We start from the raw sequence: 17233 nt of genomic DNA on the forward strand, positions 1-17233 counted from the left end.
GGAGGAAATCTGTTAAGTGCCCTGCCAGCAGTGACCCTGTCCTAAACTCTGCTAACCACTGTCTTCTGCCATGCTGACTTCTGTACCCTGCCTTGTTAACCCCTGTTCTCTGTTCTGTTGACTCCTGTCCTCTGCCATTTTAACCACTGCACACTGACTAGATAACCCACTGTACACTGCCCTACAAACTAATGGTCTCTGTTAGAGATGAGCGAATCGAACCAGGCGAACCGGAATTCGAGTCGAATTTCAGGAAATATTCGATTCGCGTCGAATCCGAAATTTTGCCTACTTCGGGTGCGCGAATCGAACATTTCCCGATCAGCCGGCAAAAGTGTCCCTGCAGTGAGCTCCGCTATTTCTGACAGTTCTCTGACAGAAGGAACACATGTTTAGCGGTTGAAACATTGTATCTATTAGTTTCCATTTAGGATACAGATGTTTCAACCGCTGTACATGTGAAGAAGCTGTCAGAGAACTGTCAGAAATAGAGGAACTCTGCACATACACTTTTTGCCGGCTTGGAATTATTCTTCTTTTCATCCTACTTCTTCTTCTTCTTCTTCTTCATCCTCATCCTCATCCTCAGAAGAAGAAGAAGAGGATGAGGATGAAGAAGAAGAAGAAGAAGAAGTAGGATGAAAATAAGAATAATTCCAAGCCGGCAAAAAGTGTATGTGCAGAGCTCCTCTAAGTGTATCTGCAGAGCTCCTCTAAGTGTATCTGCAGAATAGAGGAACTCTGCACATACACTTTTTGCCGGAAACCGCTGTATGGAGGGAATGTCCCATAACTGTCAGAAATAGACTATTTATGACAGTTCTGGGACATTCACTCCATACAGCGGTTGAAACATTGTATCTATTTCTTTCCATAAATGACATTCTGCAAATACACTTAGAGGAGCGCTGCAGATACACTTTTTGCCGGCTTGGAATTAATCTTATTTTCATCCTACTTCTTCTTCATCCTCATCCTCATAAGAAGAAGAAGAAGAAGTAGGATGAAAATAAGAATAATTCCAAGCCGGCAAAAAGTGTATCTGCAGCGCTCCTCTAAGTGTATCTGCAGAATGTCATTTATGGAAAAGAATAGATACAATGTTTCAACCGCTGTATGGAGTGAATGTCCAAGAACTGTCAGAAATAGACTATTTATAACAGTTCTGGGACATTCACTCCATACAGCGGTTTCAACCGCTGTATGGAGGGAATGTCATAGAACTGTCAGAAATAGACTATTAATGACAGTTCTGGGACTGTCCTTCCATACAGCGGTTGAAACATTGTATCTATTTGTTTCCATAAATGACATTCTGCAGATACACTTAGAGGAGCGCTGCAGATACACTTTTTGCCTACTTCTTCTTCTTCTTCATCCTCATCCTCTTCTTCTTCTTATAAGGATGAGGATGAAGAAGAAGAAGAAGAAGTAGGATGAAAATAAGATTAATTCCAAGCCGGCAAAATGTGTATCTGCAGCGCTCCTCTAAGTGTATTTGCAGAATGTCATTTATGGAAAAAAATAGATACAATGTTTCAACCACTGTATGGAAGGAATGTCATAGAACTGTCAGAAATAGACTATTTCTAACAGTTCTGGGACATTCCTTCCATACAGCGGTTGAAACATTGTATCTATTTGTTTCCATAAATGGATCCATTTATGGAAACAAATAGATACAATGTTTCAACCGCTGTATGGAAGGAATGTCCCAGAACTTTCATAAATAGTCTATTTCTGACAGTTCTATGACATTCCCTCCATACAGCGGTTTCAACCGCTGTATGGAGTGAATGTCCCAGAACTGTCAGAAATAGTGTATTTCTGACAGTTATGGGACATTCACTCCATACAGCGGTTGAAACATTGTATCTATTTTTTTCCATAAATGACATTCTGCAGATACACTTAGAGGAGCGCTGCAGATACACTTTTTGCCGGCTTGGAATTAATCTTATTTTCATCCTACTTCTTCTTCTTCATCCTCATCCTCATAAGAAGAAGAAGAAGAAGTAGGATGAAAATAAGAATAATTCCAAGCCGGCAAAAAGTGTATCTGCAGCTCTCCTCTAAGTGTATATGCAGAATGTCATTTATGAAAAAAAATAGATACAATGTTTCAACCGCTGTATGGAGTGAATGTCCCAGAACTGTCAGAAATAGACTATTTATGACAGTTCTGGGACATTCACTCCATACAGCGGTTGAAACATTGTATCTATTTTTTTCCATAAATGACATTCTGCAGATACACTTAGAGGAGCGCTGCAGATACACTTTTTGCCTACTTCTTCTTCTTCTTCTTCATCCTCATCCTCTTCTTCTTCTTATAAGGATGAGGATGAAGAAGAAGAAGAAGAAGAAGTAGGATGAAAATAAGATTAATTCCAAGCCGGCAAAATGTGTATCTGCAGCGCTCCTCTAAGTGTATTTGCAGAATGTCATTTATGGAAAAAAATAGATACAATGTTTCAACCGCTGTATGGAGTGAATGTCCCATAACTGTCATAAATAGACTATTTCTGACAGTTCTGGGACATTCACTCCATACAGCGGTTGAAACCGCTGTATGGAGGGAATGTCATAGAACTGTCAGAAATAGACTATTTCTAACAGTTCTGTGACATTCCTTCCATACAGCGGTTGAAACATTGTATCTATTTGTTTCCATAAATGGATCCATTTATGGAAACAAATAGATACAATGTTTCAACCGCTGTATGGAAGGAATGTCCCATAACTGTCAGAAATAGACTATTTCTGACAGTTCTGGGACATTCACTCCATACAGCGGTTTCAACCGCTGTATGGAGGGAATGTCATAGAACTGTCAGAAATAGACTATTTATGACAGTTCTGGGACATTCACTCCATACAGCGGTTGAAACATTGTATCTATTTTTTTCCATAAATGACATTCTGCAAATACACTTAGAGGAGCGCTGCAGATACACTTTTTGCCGGCTTGGAATTAATCTTATTTTCATCCTACTTCTTCTTCTTCATCCTCATCCTCATAAGAAGAAGAAGAAGAAGTAGGATGAAAATAAGAATAATTCCAAGCCGGCAAAAAGTGTATCTGCAGCGCTCCTCTAAGTGTATATGCAGAATGTCATTTATGGAAAAAAATAGATACAATGTTTCAACCGCTGTATGGAGTGAATGTCCCAGAACTGTCAGAAATAGACTATTTATGACAGTTCTGGGACATTCACTCCATACAGCGGTTGAAACCGCTGTATGGAGGGAATGTCATAGAACTGTCAGAAATAGACTATTAATGACAGTTCTGGGACATTCCTTTCATACAGCGGTTGAAACATTGTATCTATTTGTTTCCATAAATGGATCCATTTATGGAAACAAATAGATACAATGTTTCAACCGCTGTATGGAAGGAATGTCCCAGAACTGTTAGAAATAGTCTATTTCTGACAGTTCTATGACATTCCCTCCATACAGCGGTTTCAACCGCTGTATGGAGTGAATGTCCCAGAACTGTCAGAAATAGTCTATTTCTAACAGTTATGGGACATTCACTCCATACAGCGGTTGAAACCGTTGTATGGAGGGAATGTCATAGAACTGTCAGAAATAGACTATTTATGACAGTTCTGGGACATTCCTTCCATACAGCGGTTGAAACATTGTATCTATTTGTTTCCATAAATGAATCCATTTATGGAAACAAATAGATACAATGTTTCAACCGCTGTATGGAAGGAATGTCCCAGAACTGTTAGAAATAGTCTATTTCTGACAGTTCTATGACATTCCCTCCATACAGCGGTTGAAACCGCTGTATGGAGTGAATGTCCCAGAACTGTCAGAAATAGTCTATTTCTGACAGTTCTGGGACATTCCCTCCATACAGCGGTTGAAACCGCTGTATGGAGTGAATGTCCCAGAACTGTCAGAAATAGACAGAAACTGTCACAGAACTGTCCTTCTTCTCATCCTTCTCCTTCTTCTCATCCTTCTCCTTCTTCTCATCCTTCTCCTTCTTCTCATCCTTCTCCTTCTTCTCATCCTTCTTCTCATCCCTCTTCTCATCCTTCTCCTTCTTCTCATCCTTCTCCTTCTCCTTCTTCTCATCCTTCTCCTTCTCCTTCTTCTCATCCTTCTCCTTCTCCTTCTTCTCATCCTTCTCCTTCTCCATCTTCTCATCCTTCTCCTTTTCCTTCTTCTCATCCTTCTCCTTCTGCTTCTCCTTCTCCTTCTTCTCATCCTTCTCCTTCTTCTCATCCTTCTCTTTCTTCTCATCCTTCTCCTTCTTCTCATCCTTCTCCTTCTTCTCATCCTTCTCCTTCTCCTTCTTCTCATCCTTCTCCTTCTTCTCATCCTTCTCCTTCTCCTCATCCTTCTCCTTCTTCTCATCCTTCTCCTTCTTCTCATCCTTCTCCTTCTCCTTCTTCTCATCCTTCTCCTTCTCCATCTTCTCATCCTTCTCCTTCTCCTTCTTCTCATCCTTCTCCTTCTGCTTCTCCTTCTCCTTCTTCTCATCCTTCTCCTTCTTCTCATCCTTCTCCTTCTTCTCATCCTTCTCCTTCTTCTCATCCTTCTCCTTCTCCTTCTTCTCATCCTTCTCCTTCTTCTCATCCTTCTCCTTCTCCTCATCCTTCTCCTTCTCCTTCTTCTCATCCTTCTCCTTCTTCTCATCCTTCTCCTTTTCCATCTTCTCATCCTTCTCCTTCTTCTCATCCTTCTCCTTCTTCTCATCCTTCTCCTTCTCCTCATCCTTCTCCTTCTTCTCATCCTTCTCCTTCTCCTTCTTCTCATCCTTCTCCTTCTCCTTCTTCTCATCCTTCTCCTTCTCCATCTTCTCATCCTTCTCCTTCTCCTTCTTCTCATCCTTCTCCTTCTTCTCATCCTTCTCCTTCTCCTCATCCTTCTCCTTCTCCTTCTTCTCATCCTTCTCCTTCTTCTCATCCTTCTCCTTCTCCTTCTTCTCATCCTTCTCCTTCTCCTTCTTCTCATCCTTCTCCTTCTCCATCTTCTCATCCTTCTCCTTCTTCTCATCCTTCTCCTTCTCCTTCTTCTCATCCTTCTCCTTCTCCTTCTTCTCATCCTTCTCCTTCTCCTTCTCCTTCTCCTTCCTGATCTCCAAGGGCATTTAAATTAAAGGTACAGTGTTCTGCACTAATTTAAAGGCTCTCTGAAGCCTAGAAACCCTTTTTATAAGCCATCTTCATAGCGAAGAAATTCGCATCGAATCAAATTTCATACTGGAATTCGCCGAATCAGCCGAATCGAATTTTTCAATACTTCGCTCATCTCTAGTCTCTGTACACTGCCCTACAAACTAATGGCCTCTGTACACTGCCCTACAAACTAATGGCCTCTGTACACTGCCCTACAAACTAATGGCCTCTGTACACTTCCCTACAAACTAATGGCCTCTGTACACTTCCCTACAAACTAATGGCCTCTGTACACTGCCCTACAAACTAATGGCCTCTGTACACTGCCCTACAAACTAATGACCTCTGTACACTGCCCTACAAACTAATGGCCTCTGTACACTGCACTACGAACTAATGGCCTCTGTAAACTGCCCTACGAACTAATGGCCTCTGTACACTGCCCCACAAACTAATGGCCTCTGTACATTGCCCTACGAACTAATGGCCTCTGTACACTGCCCTACAAACTAATGGCCTCTGTACACTGCCCTGCAAACTAATGGTCTCTGTACACTGCCCTACGAACTAATGGCCTCTGTACACTGCCCTACGAACTAATGGCCTCTGTACACTGCCCTACAAACGAATGGCCTCTGTACACTGCCCTGCAAACAAATGGCCTCTGTACACTGCCCTACAAACTAATGGCCTCTGTACACTGCCCTACAAACTAATGGCCTCTGTACACTGCCCTACAAACTGCTGACGCTATCCTCTGCCCTGTTGACCTCTTATACACTGCCCTGTCGACCTCCCATCCTCTGCCCCCCCTGACAATTTTCACTGCACCCCCAAATTAGATAGGCTAGATCCGGCCCTGACTTGGGTTTGCATTAACATTCTTTGTGAAGTTCATAAAAGCAAAGGACAGTATATTGTTTCAAATTGATTTCTATAGCTGTAATTTTTTTAATTGTTACTAATTTTCTTTTTTTTGAAGTCCATTGACTGCACTACCTCTCTTCTTTCCTACTTTCCATGTGTGTGAAGCATGTCTATTGCCTGAGGGACAAGCAGCAGAATGATGTGTAGGACAGCAGGGAAAGCCACGGTCAATCAAGTAGAGCAGGACTGCTCAGGGAACATGACAGCAAATCTGACTAAAGGACTACAGGCATGGAATGCATCTGCTCATTGCCTGCCAGTGCACCTATAGCCAGTGCAGTGGTTTGTAATCCTGGCTCTTCTACTTTTCTTTGCAGCACTTTCAGGATGGATAAGAACAATGCTCTGTCCCAGCGCTGACCAATCAGAATCGCTCTGATCTGACCTGGATGCACTGCACAGAGAAGATGAAGAAGAGTAGGATTTCATAGGGGTTTATTTACTAAAGGCAAATCATGCAGTTGCTCCAGAGCTTAGTAAATGAGGTAAAGCTTCACGTTGTAAAGAATACCCAATTGCGTGCATATAAAACCAAAAAAACTGCATTTTTGCTTGCACGTGCATGGATAATGGAAGTCAGCAGAGCTTCTGCTCATTAACTAAGCTCTAGAGTAACTGCTCTTGCAGAGTGCACAGTCTATTTGCTTTTATTAACTCAACACCACAGTTCTCAATACAGCACAAGCACAGTTACATCACCAAGCTTGTAATTAAGTTGATACTTCCTCTAGTTTTGTAGCTGAACATCCATACCTTGATACAGATATGGATCAAATTCAAAATCCTAACGCTGACGTACAAAGCTGTCCACCATACTGCCCCAAACTACATCTCTGACCTAATATCCAAGTACCACCCATCACGCACACTCCGCTCCTCACAAGACCTCCTTCTGTCTAGTCTCCTCCTCCCATGCCCGCCTCCAGGACTTCTCCAGGGTGTCACCCATCCTCTGGAACTCCCTGCCCCAACCCATCAGATTATCACCTACTCTCCTCTCCTTTAGGTGCACCCTGAAAACCCATCTCTTCAGGGAAGCCTACCCCACCCCCTACTAACTTGCCAACCTCCCCCACTCTTCCTACCACTCCATCCCCCACAGTTATCTCCTCCTGTGCCACCATCCCCTCCCTCCTAGATTGTAAGCTTGAAAGAGCAGGGCCCTCGATCCCCTCATGTTTTGCATTGTATTGGTATTGTTCTGTCACATGTTCTGTCCCCCTTTGTAATGTACAGCGCTGAGCGAACTATTGGCGCTTTATTAATACTGTATAATAATAATAATACAGATCTGTGGCTGGTGGTTGAGTCTGCAGGCGCCAGAGCACTACATCCATGATCCATTGATCCAATGCTTCTCCAATGCAATATATAATCAATGCACAGTTTTTCAATATTGGTGCATTTATCCATTTTTAATTTCAAATTGCCAGATATGGCATTCTGACATAGCTGAACAAAGGACCATCTTTAATTAAAGTGGAACATATCTGAGCTATCTAACGCAACTAGCCAGACCTTAAAGGAGAGGTACAGGCAAAGCTCTTTTGGCTGTCCTTCTCCTGTGGATCACAGGAGTGCAGTTCGTTCTGAACTCCTGCAACCCATTTTCAGCTGAGAGTGTGCTGAAGCCGGCTGTCAGCTTACATCTCTCAGCTGGTGCAGGCTGGGGAAAGATCCCGACTTCAAAGTCGGGCTCCACCCCAGAGTCTGGAGTGGCACCTGGCTCAGCCTCTCAGCACTGTGTGAGAGCCTGAGCCAGCCACTCCCTCACCCTCCACAGCCCAACGCTCCAGTGAGCGCTGGGGGGGCTGAACAGACATCGGTGACTGACAGTCACTGCTCTCTGCTCACAGTGGTTGTGAAAACACAGGGATCAGCGGTCAAGTGATCACTGCAATCTCACACTTGGAGCTGGCGGGTAACAGATGCAGCATCAGAGCAATGCTGCATCCACCTAGGTAAGTATGATTTAGAAAAACAAATAAATACCATATTTCTCTTTTAATTTCTATATTTTTGGCATTAAGAACAACATAAAAGCTCTCTACAAGTAATTTTCTTGAACTTTTATATTTCTGTCCTGTTGCCCTGTTTTCCAGGAATACATGTCTAGCCTGCTGCTGAATGGATATGAGACACTAGAAGATCTGAAGGACATAAACGAGAGCCACCTCTGTGAGTTGAACATCACAAATCCCGAAGAAAGGATGAGGTTTCTGGTGGCCATAGAGAACCTACAAGATCCCGACTGTGAGTGTTGCCTTATACGCTGTCATTGCATTACATAGTTTTGTTTAAAAAATTCAGTTCAGGCTGGTGGTAGTGTACGGCACACATTATGAAAATTACCTATATTCAGGCACACAGTCAAGTCGGAAGTGACTCATGCAGATAGCAGAGGAACAAGACAGCAGACAGAAATGACACTCAGTCCTCTGGATTGAGACAAGTACAAGCTATACAGAGGGATAGGCTTTGTTGATAGTTCATGTCTGAGGTTTACAACCACTCTAAGGCTAGGTTCACACCTATGCAGGTTGCGTTTTAGCCATTTCTGCATTGCATTTAGCGTTTTTGCCCCTGCAGTTTTGACGCGATTTTGATGCGTTTTTTAAATTTTTTTTATTTTTCTTGGTGCTAGGCAGATTTAAAACGCATCAAAAACACATCAAAATGCATCAAAAACATGGCAGAAACTCAGCAAAAACATCCTACATGCTTTTCTGCAGTTTCCATTGAAGTTTATAGAACCAAAAATGCAACTTATTGCATTCAAAAAAGTCCCAAGTTTCCAAAATACGCACCGGGTGAATACACGGAAATGTGAACATGTCCTTTAGGAAATCATGTTAAATGGACTGGACTGGACTGCTTAGGTGTGAACCTAGGGTACGTTATAGCTCTATAGTAAATGCCCATTTTTTATTTGTTTAAGGGAGGTAAAGCTGTAGAGGTATTGTAATGCTCCCTTTTGTGTCTCATCTACCTACCTGTAATAAAAAAAAGTAGTTTGAGCAGTCTGAGTTCATACATACAATCTTTAATTATGCATTTAATGAAGAATATAATAAAGCATGCATATGCAGCAATGCTTAGTCTTTCAAATATATGGAAAACAAACTAGCCCTTGACTGTGAAAATATAAACTGGAATAATACTTTATAGGTCAATACTGCCTGGGAGACTCAGGCAATCCTGTGGAAGTGGGTGTAAAGACAGGCAGCTACCATTTTATGTTTCAATAACTTCTTACGGCAGTCATATTTATTGCTTTAACGCTTAAATAGGTTGCAAAATTTCATAAACAGAAAATAAATTAACAAATACTGATTTAGCTGATTTCCAAAGAGGTTCTGAGGGCAGAGCTGTGTCACAGTAACAGAAGCAGAAGACGACTGCTACTCACTGATGTAGTTTTTCTTTCCTGAAGTGGGAAACTCTCTTAAAGTCAAACTCAGAGCAAACAGCAAAATGCCGTACATCATTGAAATATATATACAGGAGCTGCTTTAGCTGGCAAAGGATTTGTACATTTGTCTCTTCAGTCCTGAAATATATACCTGGCAGATTTTACAGCCTGGCTGGTGACCTGTTTTTTTTTATCTTTAGCAGTTGGGCCCCTTTCACATGGGACAGTTCTGGCTTTGCTCAGCAGGGAATCTGGCTGCAGATCCCCTGCTGAGTTGATCAGAGCTGCCGGATGACAGATAGGTGTCCTCTCCACTTATGCAGCGTGGATACATGGGCAGGCAGATGTAAACAAACAGGCTGTCCGTGTACACCTGACTGTCCTCTGATCCGGCCATATGGAGTGGAACAGATCCCCCTTCTGATTCTTTTGGCCATGTCAGATCGGGGGTAGCTTGGTGTAAACGTGTAGATAGGTGCAGTTTGCTGTCTCCACTATAGGTGGCACTCATACCGATTGGCACCTCAGCTTGGAGAGGTAGCCCAAGAGAAAAAACATTTCTCTATTGTTTTCTGGGTCAATGGAGCAGCATTACTTTTGGCTAAGCTGCACCAATGTGACCTTTGGTGGCCATCTTGGGTCAGCAGGGTCTATTTAAGTCCCTACCCCTGTGTTTGGCACATTTCAGGCTTGTGGCTAGTGAAGACCCCGCTTGTTAGGAAAAGTAACTAGCAGTAGGGAAAGGTTCCTGGCAAGGAAGGGAATGATTAGGGACTTACTACCCTGGAAAGGAGCTTCCCTTTTGGAACCAGACCGAATAGGCCACGCTTCACCCTCTGAAACAGACACTGTCAGCACCTCACCTCCTACACTTCTGACTACATTGAAATGTGAGTTATCTCCCAAGAAGTGCTCTCCTGCCAGGGTGTCTGTAAGTTGGCATTATTTTTATAACAAGTCTCAAGGTTTGCTGCAACCAGACTCTGTGTATTTACTACCCGCACCACACTGCACCTCCTCACAAACAGACACTTATATCCGAATGTCTATAGAGGAGAATGGAGGATCCACTCGGGTCTGCTTGAAAAATGGTTAAGTCGAACCTGACTGGACCACCCATGTGAAAGGGGTGTATAGCAAAAAAAGATAGGTCACTGTAGCCTGTGATTGGAGAGTGAAGGAATGGAACGAGTTCAGCCCTTTGTTAACTTTCATTTTGATTTTTCATCCTGTCAGCATGTTCCTTATAAACTACCGTATTCTGCATGCAGGCCACATAATTAAAGCCTAATGCTGTCCCTCCTTTTTCCAAGAGTGAGAAGAAGCTGATACAAAGTTAAAACCAGAAACTTACACTAGCTGCATCTAAAAATGCAAATCATTATTGTTTAATGAATACATAACTGCATTCATTGGTGCTTTTAAAAACTACTTAGAGTTCAACTGTAAGAGATTTTTTTAAAACTCAAAAGTAATGTTAAGATCTGACACTGAATTTCTCCTATTGATCTCTTCCCTTACTGTTTGTGCTGTCTTTGCCTGTGGCTCAGTTGGAAGATTAACCTCTAAATCTAGAGGGTCCTGCAGAACTCTAAAAAATGGCAGGGCAAGGAAAGAGGGGAGAAAGTTCAGTACAACAGTTCTCCTCATAGGCTCTGTGGAGGTTTCGCTACCCAAAACGTCTTTTATAGAATGTCTGTAAGTCCTCGTATACACTTGTGGGTGGGGGGGGTCTGTTAAGAAATATGCAGTTGAGCCACAACAATCTTACCGCTCCCCAGCTGGTTGGATGGTATAGTACACTTGCCACGGTAAAAACTATACCCTATATCATATTCAGTGGGAAGTACTGCCATCAAATGTGACCCATTTAGGTGAATAGAGCCACAGCACAACTGCCCTGCAACCCCATGCAATACTGCATGCTTTCAAGGGCTAAAAAACAATCCGCGGTGGGTGCAATTACAACTGCAAATGTAGAAGAGCTGTAAAGGTTCTCATTTATCCAGGTCTTGGTATATCTAGTAGTAGTTAGACATATTCAATTGAACTTGTTTTGTTCAAAGCCTATCCAAGACACCTCTGCATTTCTAATGAACTAAAGCAATGGCTTGGTAAGCTATGAAAAGCCTTCAACGTTACAGAACAAGTCCACTGGAATGTGTATATTAATACCTCTTTTATAGAATATTTTTCAATAACTATTCTTTGTTTTTATGCCATAGCTTTCTATGCACACTCCCAAGAGGAGTGTGTAGAAGCCCTACTGTTTGTCCTACAGCTTTATAAACTCCCTTCGGGCCAGCTCACCTTTTTAAAGTGAATCTAGCCTAATGAGAGTCAAAGATCATCTATAGTCTAGTCCAGCCTTTCTCAATGTTTTTACTCCAAAGGAACCCTTGAACTAATTTTCAGGTCTTAGGAACCCCTGTTAAGGTTAGTCCAAAAAGGGAGTTATTGGGGAAATACTCCTTACATTGGTGGTGGGCAGTGGGAGTAATTCCTCCCTAACAGTGATGGTCTGAATGTCGCTTCTGCAGTCATGCTGCTGACGCTGAAACGTTTCATTGGACCTTGAAATATGCAGGTGCCTGCAGATGGGAAGTCAATCAGCCACAGCTCACGGAACCCATAGTCACCTCTGGAGGAACGCTAGGGTTTTTTACAGAAACCTGGTTGAAAATGGCTATCTAGAAAATCAAAGACTGCCTTTCTATTATAGGTTTTTTGCTAAAATTATACTGTTGATTTCACATGTCAGGCATGATGAGCACTGTTTGCCTCTAGTCTTCCTAAAGTACAGAGTCACATTAATATTTCCTAATCCTTGCTTCTTTAAGAAATAGTATCTGTAGACCATTGATTTGTGTGTTTTGACAGGTGGACAAGAACCGGATAAAGAAACAGCGCCCTTGACACTCAGCCCTGACATTTGCAAAAACAAAAGTGAACTCAACGACTGTCCTCGAGATTCAGGATGCTACATCACGTTGGATAATTCAGAAAACAGCAAAGAGGATACTGACTCAGAGAAGTTGTGTGAAGAGGTACAGAAAATCACCATTACAGAATCCCCCTAATTCAAGTGGAAACCACCCAAACTGCCACACTTGCTGCACAAAGCATTCTTTGCATCACAAAGCATCAAAATGAACATTACCTGGAAAAGAACTTCATGTATTACAGTATTTATTAATATCAATGGACATTCCACAATTTAGACTTTTATCTTTGGTATTACGGTAGAAGATGGAGACAATTGGTCTGATTGGACTTGATGGATCGGTATCTTTATTCAATCTTACCAATTATGTATCAATGAAGAGTCATTGACACTGGCAATGCACATGTTGGTTCAATTTGAAAAGAGTTTTTCATTTTTGTATAGCGCTATTTTTTATGCCAACAGAAACAATTCTCAGTGTGAGCTTGTCAAGATTCTAACCTTATGTTGTCCTGTGCAATCATTGTAAATGACTCCATGAATTAGGTCTGTCTTGATCACTGCAGGATACAAAAGCACTGTACCTCATTTAAATGTCACATTGTGAGCATAGTTCCAAGACTCACCTATGCTAGGACACATTCTCTGATGATTCCTATTAAAGAGGACATTGTGTGCTTCCTCCTCTTGTAAAAATTTCTGCTTCATAGTACTGAAATATCTACCTGTAAAAAAGAAAATTAGATAATATACTTAGCATACTTCAGCATCTGTGGGAGGAATGTGACTATCTTTCTAGGAGATTCTTGTAGAACAATGAAGACCCCAAATCCTTCAAGAAGCCCCTCCAGTCCAGTGCATTTTCTCTTGAAATTTGGACTACTTTGTATTCTTCAAAATATTTCAATATGGAGCTTGGCATCACTCACCTAGGCCCTGGGGGTGTAAGATGGTAGTCAGGTAACTACAGGGCCGGAAATGGCCATTTTTGGTATGGACACTCTGGTCTCACTATACCTCCATTGGGGCAGTCACCTCAGTTGGCCCCATGGATCGCATAACCCTGGGTGAGTATGTCATTACATTACTTCTGTACAGATACATTTTTGCAGTACTATGAGCCAGCAATTTTAAAGGTTAGGACCTTGTATTTTGCCTTTTAAGGACAGCAAAGGAATAGGTGCTGGAATACCAATTTTGGATCCCTGTAGTGTCTCCCTCTCTGTAGTGTTTCTCTGTTGCCATAATACATGAGACAGCTAAGTAGCTATTAGGTGAGGACCTTGTCCCGTAGAACCCTAGATAAACTGTTTCAGTTGTCCCAGTCCTGACATCTGATATGCAAATGTTTGATCCTGGTCAGTGACTGAGTAGGTAGGTGTTTAAAGGTTGCAAAGGGCAAACTTCAAGCATTCCTTACATTGTCAGACAGGAAGAGAAAGGTCCAATCATCCTGCAGCAAACCTGAGAAAAAGGCTTGCATTTGTAATGAGCAGATATGGCTACCTACGTCTACAGTTCTAATTACAGACTATATACAGAAACAAATTTTTCAAGGTGTGTGGCAGAAAGCTCTTGTCCCATGGCTGTTAAGGTGGATTTTGTGGGAAGACAGCAAGTTTGTGCCAATAATAAATGTGAGAAAGTGCGAGGCCGTACCAGAGCCTTCATGTACCTATATCCTATGTTGTTCAGGGCTGTGAAGTAGCCCAACCTTGAAATAGATTCATTTGACTCATTGAAAGTGAGTCAATAGAGAAAGCTGAGAATTAGCTGCCGAAGTTTGTACTAACAATAGGTGGTATAGATTTCTATTTGTCAGGCGTATATAGAGGCAAGCCAACACATGGCTGTATGCATAACTTTATAGGTAAACCCAACATAATAAAGTACAAGTCTCTTACCTCCAAACAAGCAACAGCATTTGGAAATATCAAAGGCCTTAAAGCAAGTGCAATTTTTTCCTTTTGTTTTCCTTTTTAATGTCTACAAGAAAATGAACTCAAACATCTTTTTTTATTACTTTATTTCATCCACATTTTGGTACAATGTTTTGGATCCTCTTCTGCCAGTTCATTATGTTGTTTATACAGGGAGATGGGTCAGGCTGGAGCTGTAAATATGGCTTCTTATTTGGAATTTTGTAAATATTTTGTATTGTTTGTATGTGGCAATACCAATTTTGAATACTTTTTCTACACCATTCAGTGTGTTTTTGTGAAATACTAAATCTCTGTATGTGTAATTTTAGATTAAAAAGCACTGACTAGTTCTACACATTTTTTCACATAATGTATTGTTTGCTGGAAATGGCAGAATAAAAGTAGACAAAGCTTGTAGGTAGGACCCTAGCTATCCCACGCAGTCTTCACTCCGCTAGGTGCCTAGAGAATTACAGCACTGTCTAGGAGCCTCCTGTTTCATACATATAGAGTATCTCACGGAAGTGAGCACACCCCTCACATTTTTGTAAATATTTTATTATATCTTTTCATGTGACAACACTTCAGAAATGACACTTTGCTACAATGTAAAGTAGTGAGTGTACAGCTTGTATAACGGTGTAAATTTGCTGTCCCCTCAAAATAACTCAACACACAGCCATTAATATCTAAACCGCTGGCAACAAAAGTGAGTCCACCCCTAAGTGAAAATGACCAAATTGGGCCCAAATGGTCTCAGATGTGAATGGGAAGCAGGTGTGTTAAATTTGGTGTTACCACTCTCACTCTCTCTAGTCACTGGAAGTACAAGATGGCAAGAAACCCTCAATGGCTAAACAGCCTGTCCTGGGAGTGGTACACCAGCTCATGCCATACCCCCTGCATACATATAACAGGGGGGTGGTGCATCCAAAAGCACCTCGAAAAGCAATAACTTGCAAAAAAACCCACAATAAAGAAAGGATACAGCACCTCAATGGCTAATGAACAGGATATATTTATTGGATGTAAAAAATGACAATGCACATCCCATACATTCCCTCCCCCCACCGCCTGCCCAAAAGTCCCCCTAAAAAAATTTGCCACCTCATGACAAAGACCTCTCTGAGGATCTGGAAAAAATAATTGTTGCTGTACATAAAAATTGCCTAGGCTATCAGAAGATTGCCAAGACACTGAAACTGAGCTGCAGCACGGTGGCCAAGGCCATACAGTGGTTTAACAGGACAGTTTCCATTCAGAACAGGCCTCGCCATGAGCGACCAAAGGAGTTGAGTGCACGTGCTCAGCATCATATCCAGAGGTTATCTTTGGGAAATAGACATATGAGTGCTGCCAGCATTGCTGCAGAGGTTGAAGGGGTGGGGGGTCAGCCTGTCAGTGCTCAGACCATACGCCACACACTGCATCACATTCGTCAGCATGGCTGTCGTCCCAGAGGGAAGCCTCTTCTAAAGATGATGCACAAGAAAGCCCACAAACAGTTTGCTGAATACATGCAGACTAAGGACATGGATAAGTGGAATTATGTCCTGTGTTCTTATTTGGTTCAGATGGTGTCAAGCGTGTGTGGTGACAACCAGGTGAGGAGTACAAAGACAAGTGTGTCTTGCCTGCAGTCAAGCATGGTGGTGGGAGTGTCATGGTCTGGGGCTGCATGAGTACTGCCGGCACTGGTGAGCTACAGTTCATTGAGGGAACCATGAATGCCAACATGTACTGTGACATACTTAAGCAGAGCATGATCCCCTCCCTTCAGGGACTGGGCCGCAGGGCAGTATTCCAACATAACGACCCCAAACACACCTCCAAGAGGACCATTGCCTTGCTAAAGAAGCTGAGGGTAAATTTGATGGACTGGCCAAGCATGTCTCCAGACCTAAACCCTATTCAGCATCTGTGGGGCATCCTCAAATGAAAGGTGGAGGAGCACAGGGTCTCTAACATCCACCAGCTCCATGATGTCATCATGGAGGAGTAGAAGAGGACTCCAGTAGCAACCTGTGAAGTTCTGGTGAACTCCATGCCCAAGGGGGTTAAGGCAGTGCTGGAAAATAATGGTGACTGCACAAAATATTGACACTTTGGGCCCAATTTGTACATTTTCACTTAGGGGTGTACTCACTTTTGTTGCCAGCGGTTTAGACATTAATGGCTGTGTGTTGAGTTATTTTGAGGGGACATCAAATTTCCACTGTTATACAAGCTGTACACTCACTACTTTACATTGTAGCAAAGTGTCATTTCTTCAGTGTTGTCACATGAAAAGATAGAATAAAAGATTTACAAAAATGTGAGAGGTGTGCTCACTTCTGTGAGATACTGTATATACCATCTATAACTGCCTCATAGCCCTTGCAGACCCAGGCCATCTGCTAACATGTGTATGGATGGTAGGCTGGAAACCCTGTGCTATACCAACCTCCTGGTCCTTAAGCAACATTGACCCATTACCAGTTTGGAGTATCCACTTGTATTTCATCCATGGTTCCAGGTAAAGACTGTGACAGAACAGGTGAACACCTTGGGCCCATGAAACATGGAGGGCCCAAGTCACCTAATACATAGAATCTGCTTTTCAATGCCAGGAGGGTGATTTCTTCCCCTACCACAACTTTCAACCTGAACAGGTTTACAACGTGTACTGTACATCCAGAATTCTGTTCACATTTTCTGAGTTGCACCTGTTCAGGTTGCCTGCATCCTAACATTGTACTAGCCCACTGTACATGCTTCACTCATGTAGTCAGACATCCTCTTTAAATAACACAACTCCAGCCAGCAGCAAATGTCTTCTTTATTTATATGGCAGTAAAAGAGTACAACTTCCAACCATTGCCAAGGTAATAAAGGCACATCTAAT

At 42.2% G+C, this 17233-nt stretch overlaps 1 protein-coding gene across 2 annotated transcripts in view; it reads left to right on the plus strand.

Moving 5' to 3' along the window:
- SAMSN1 (SAM domain, SH3 domain and nuclear localization signals 1) overlaps window positions 1-14706 on the plus strand; it is a 132926-nt gene extending 118220 nt beyond the window's left edge. For both annotated transcript variants that reach the window (XM_089682889.1, XM_089682888.1), the window contains 2 exons: window positions 8174-8324; window positions 12364-14706. In XM_089682889.1, the coding sequence (XP_089539015.1) occupies window positions 8174-8324; window positions 12364-12563 (351 nt within the window). In that variant the 3' untranslated portion in view covers window positions 12564-14706. The remainder of the gene's footprint in view (window positions 1-8173; window positions 8325-12363) is intronic.
- The last annotated feature ends 2527 nt before the right edge of the window (window positions 14707-17233 follow it).

Source organism: Staurois parvus, unplaced genomic scaffold (genome assembly GCF_062004578.1).
Source record: "Staurois parvus isolate SC_StPar_1 unplaced genomic scaffold, SC_StPar_1.0 ptg000299l, whole genome shotgun sequence".
Taxonomy (NCBI): domain Eukaryota; kingdom Metazoa; phylum Chordata; class Amphibia; order Anura; family Ranidae; genus Staurois; species Staurois parvus.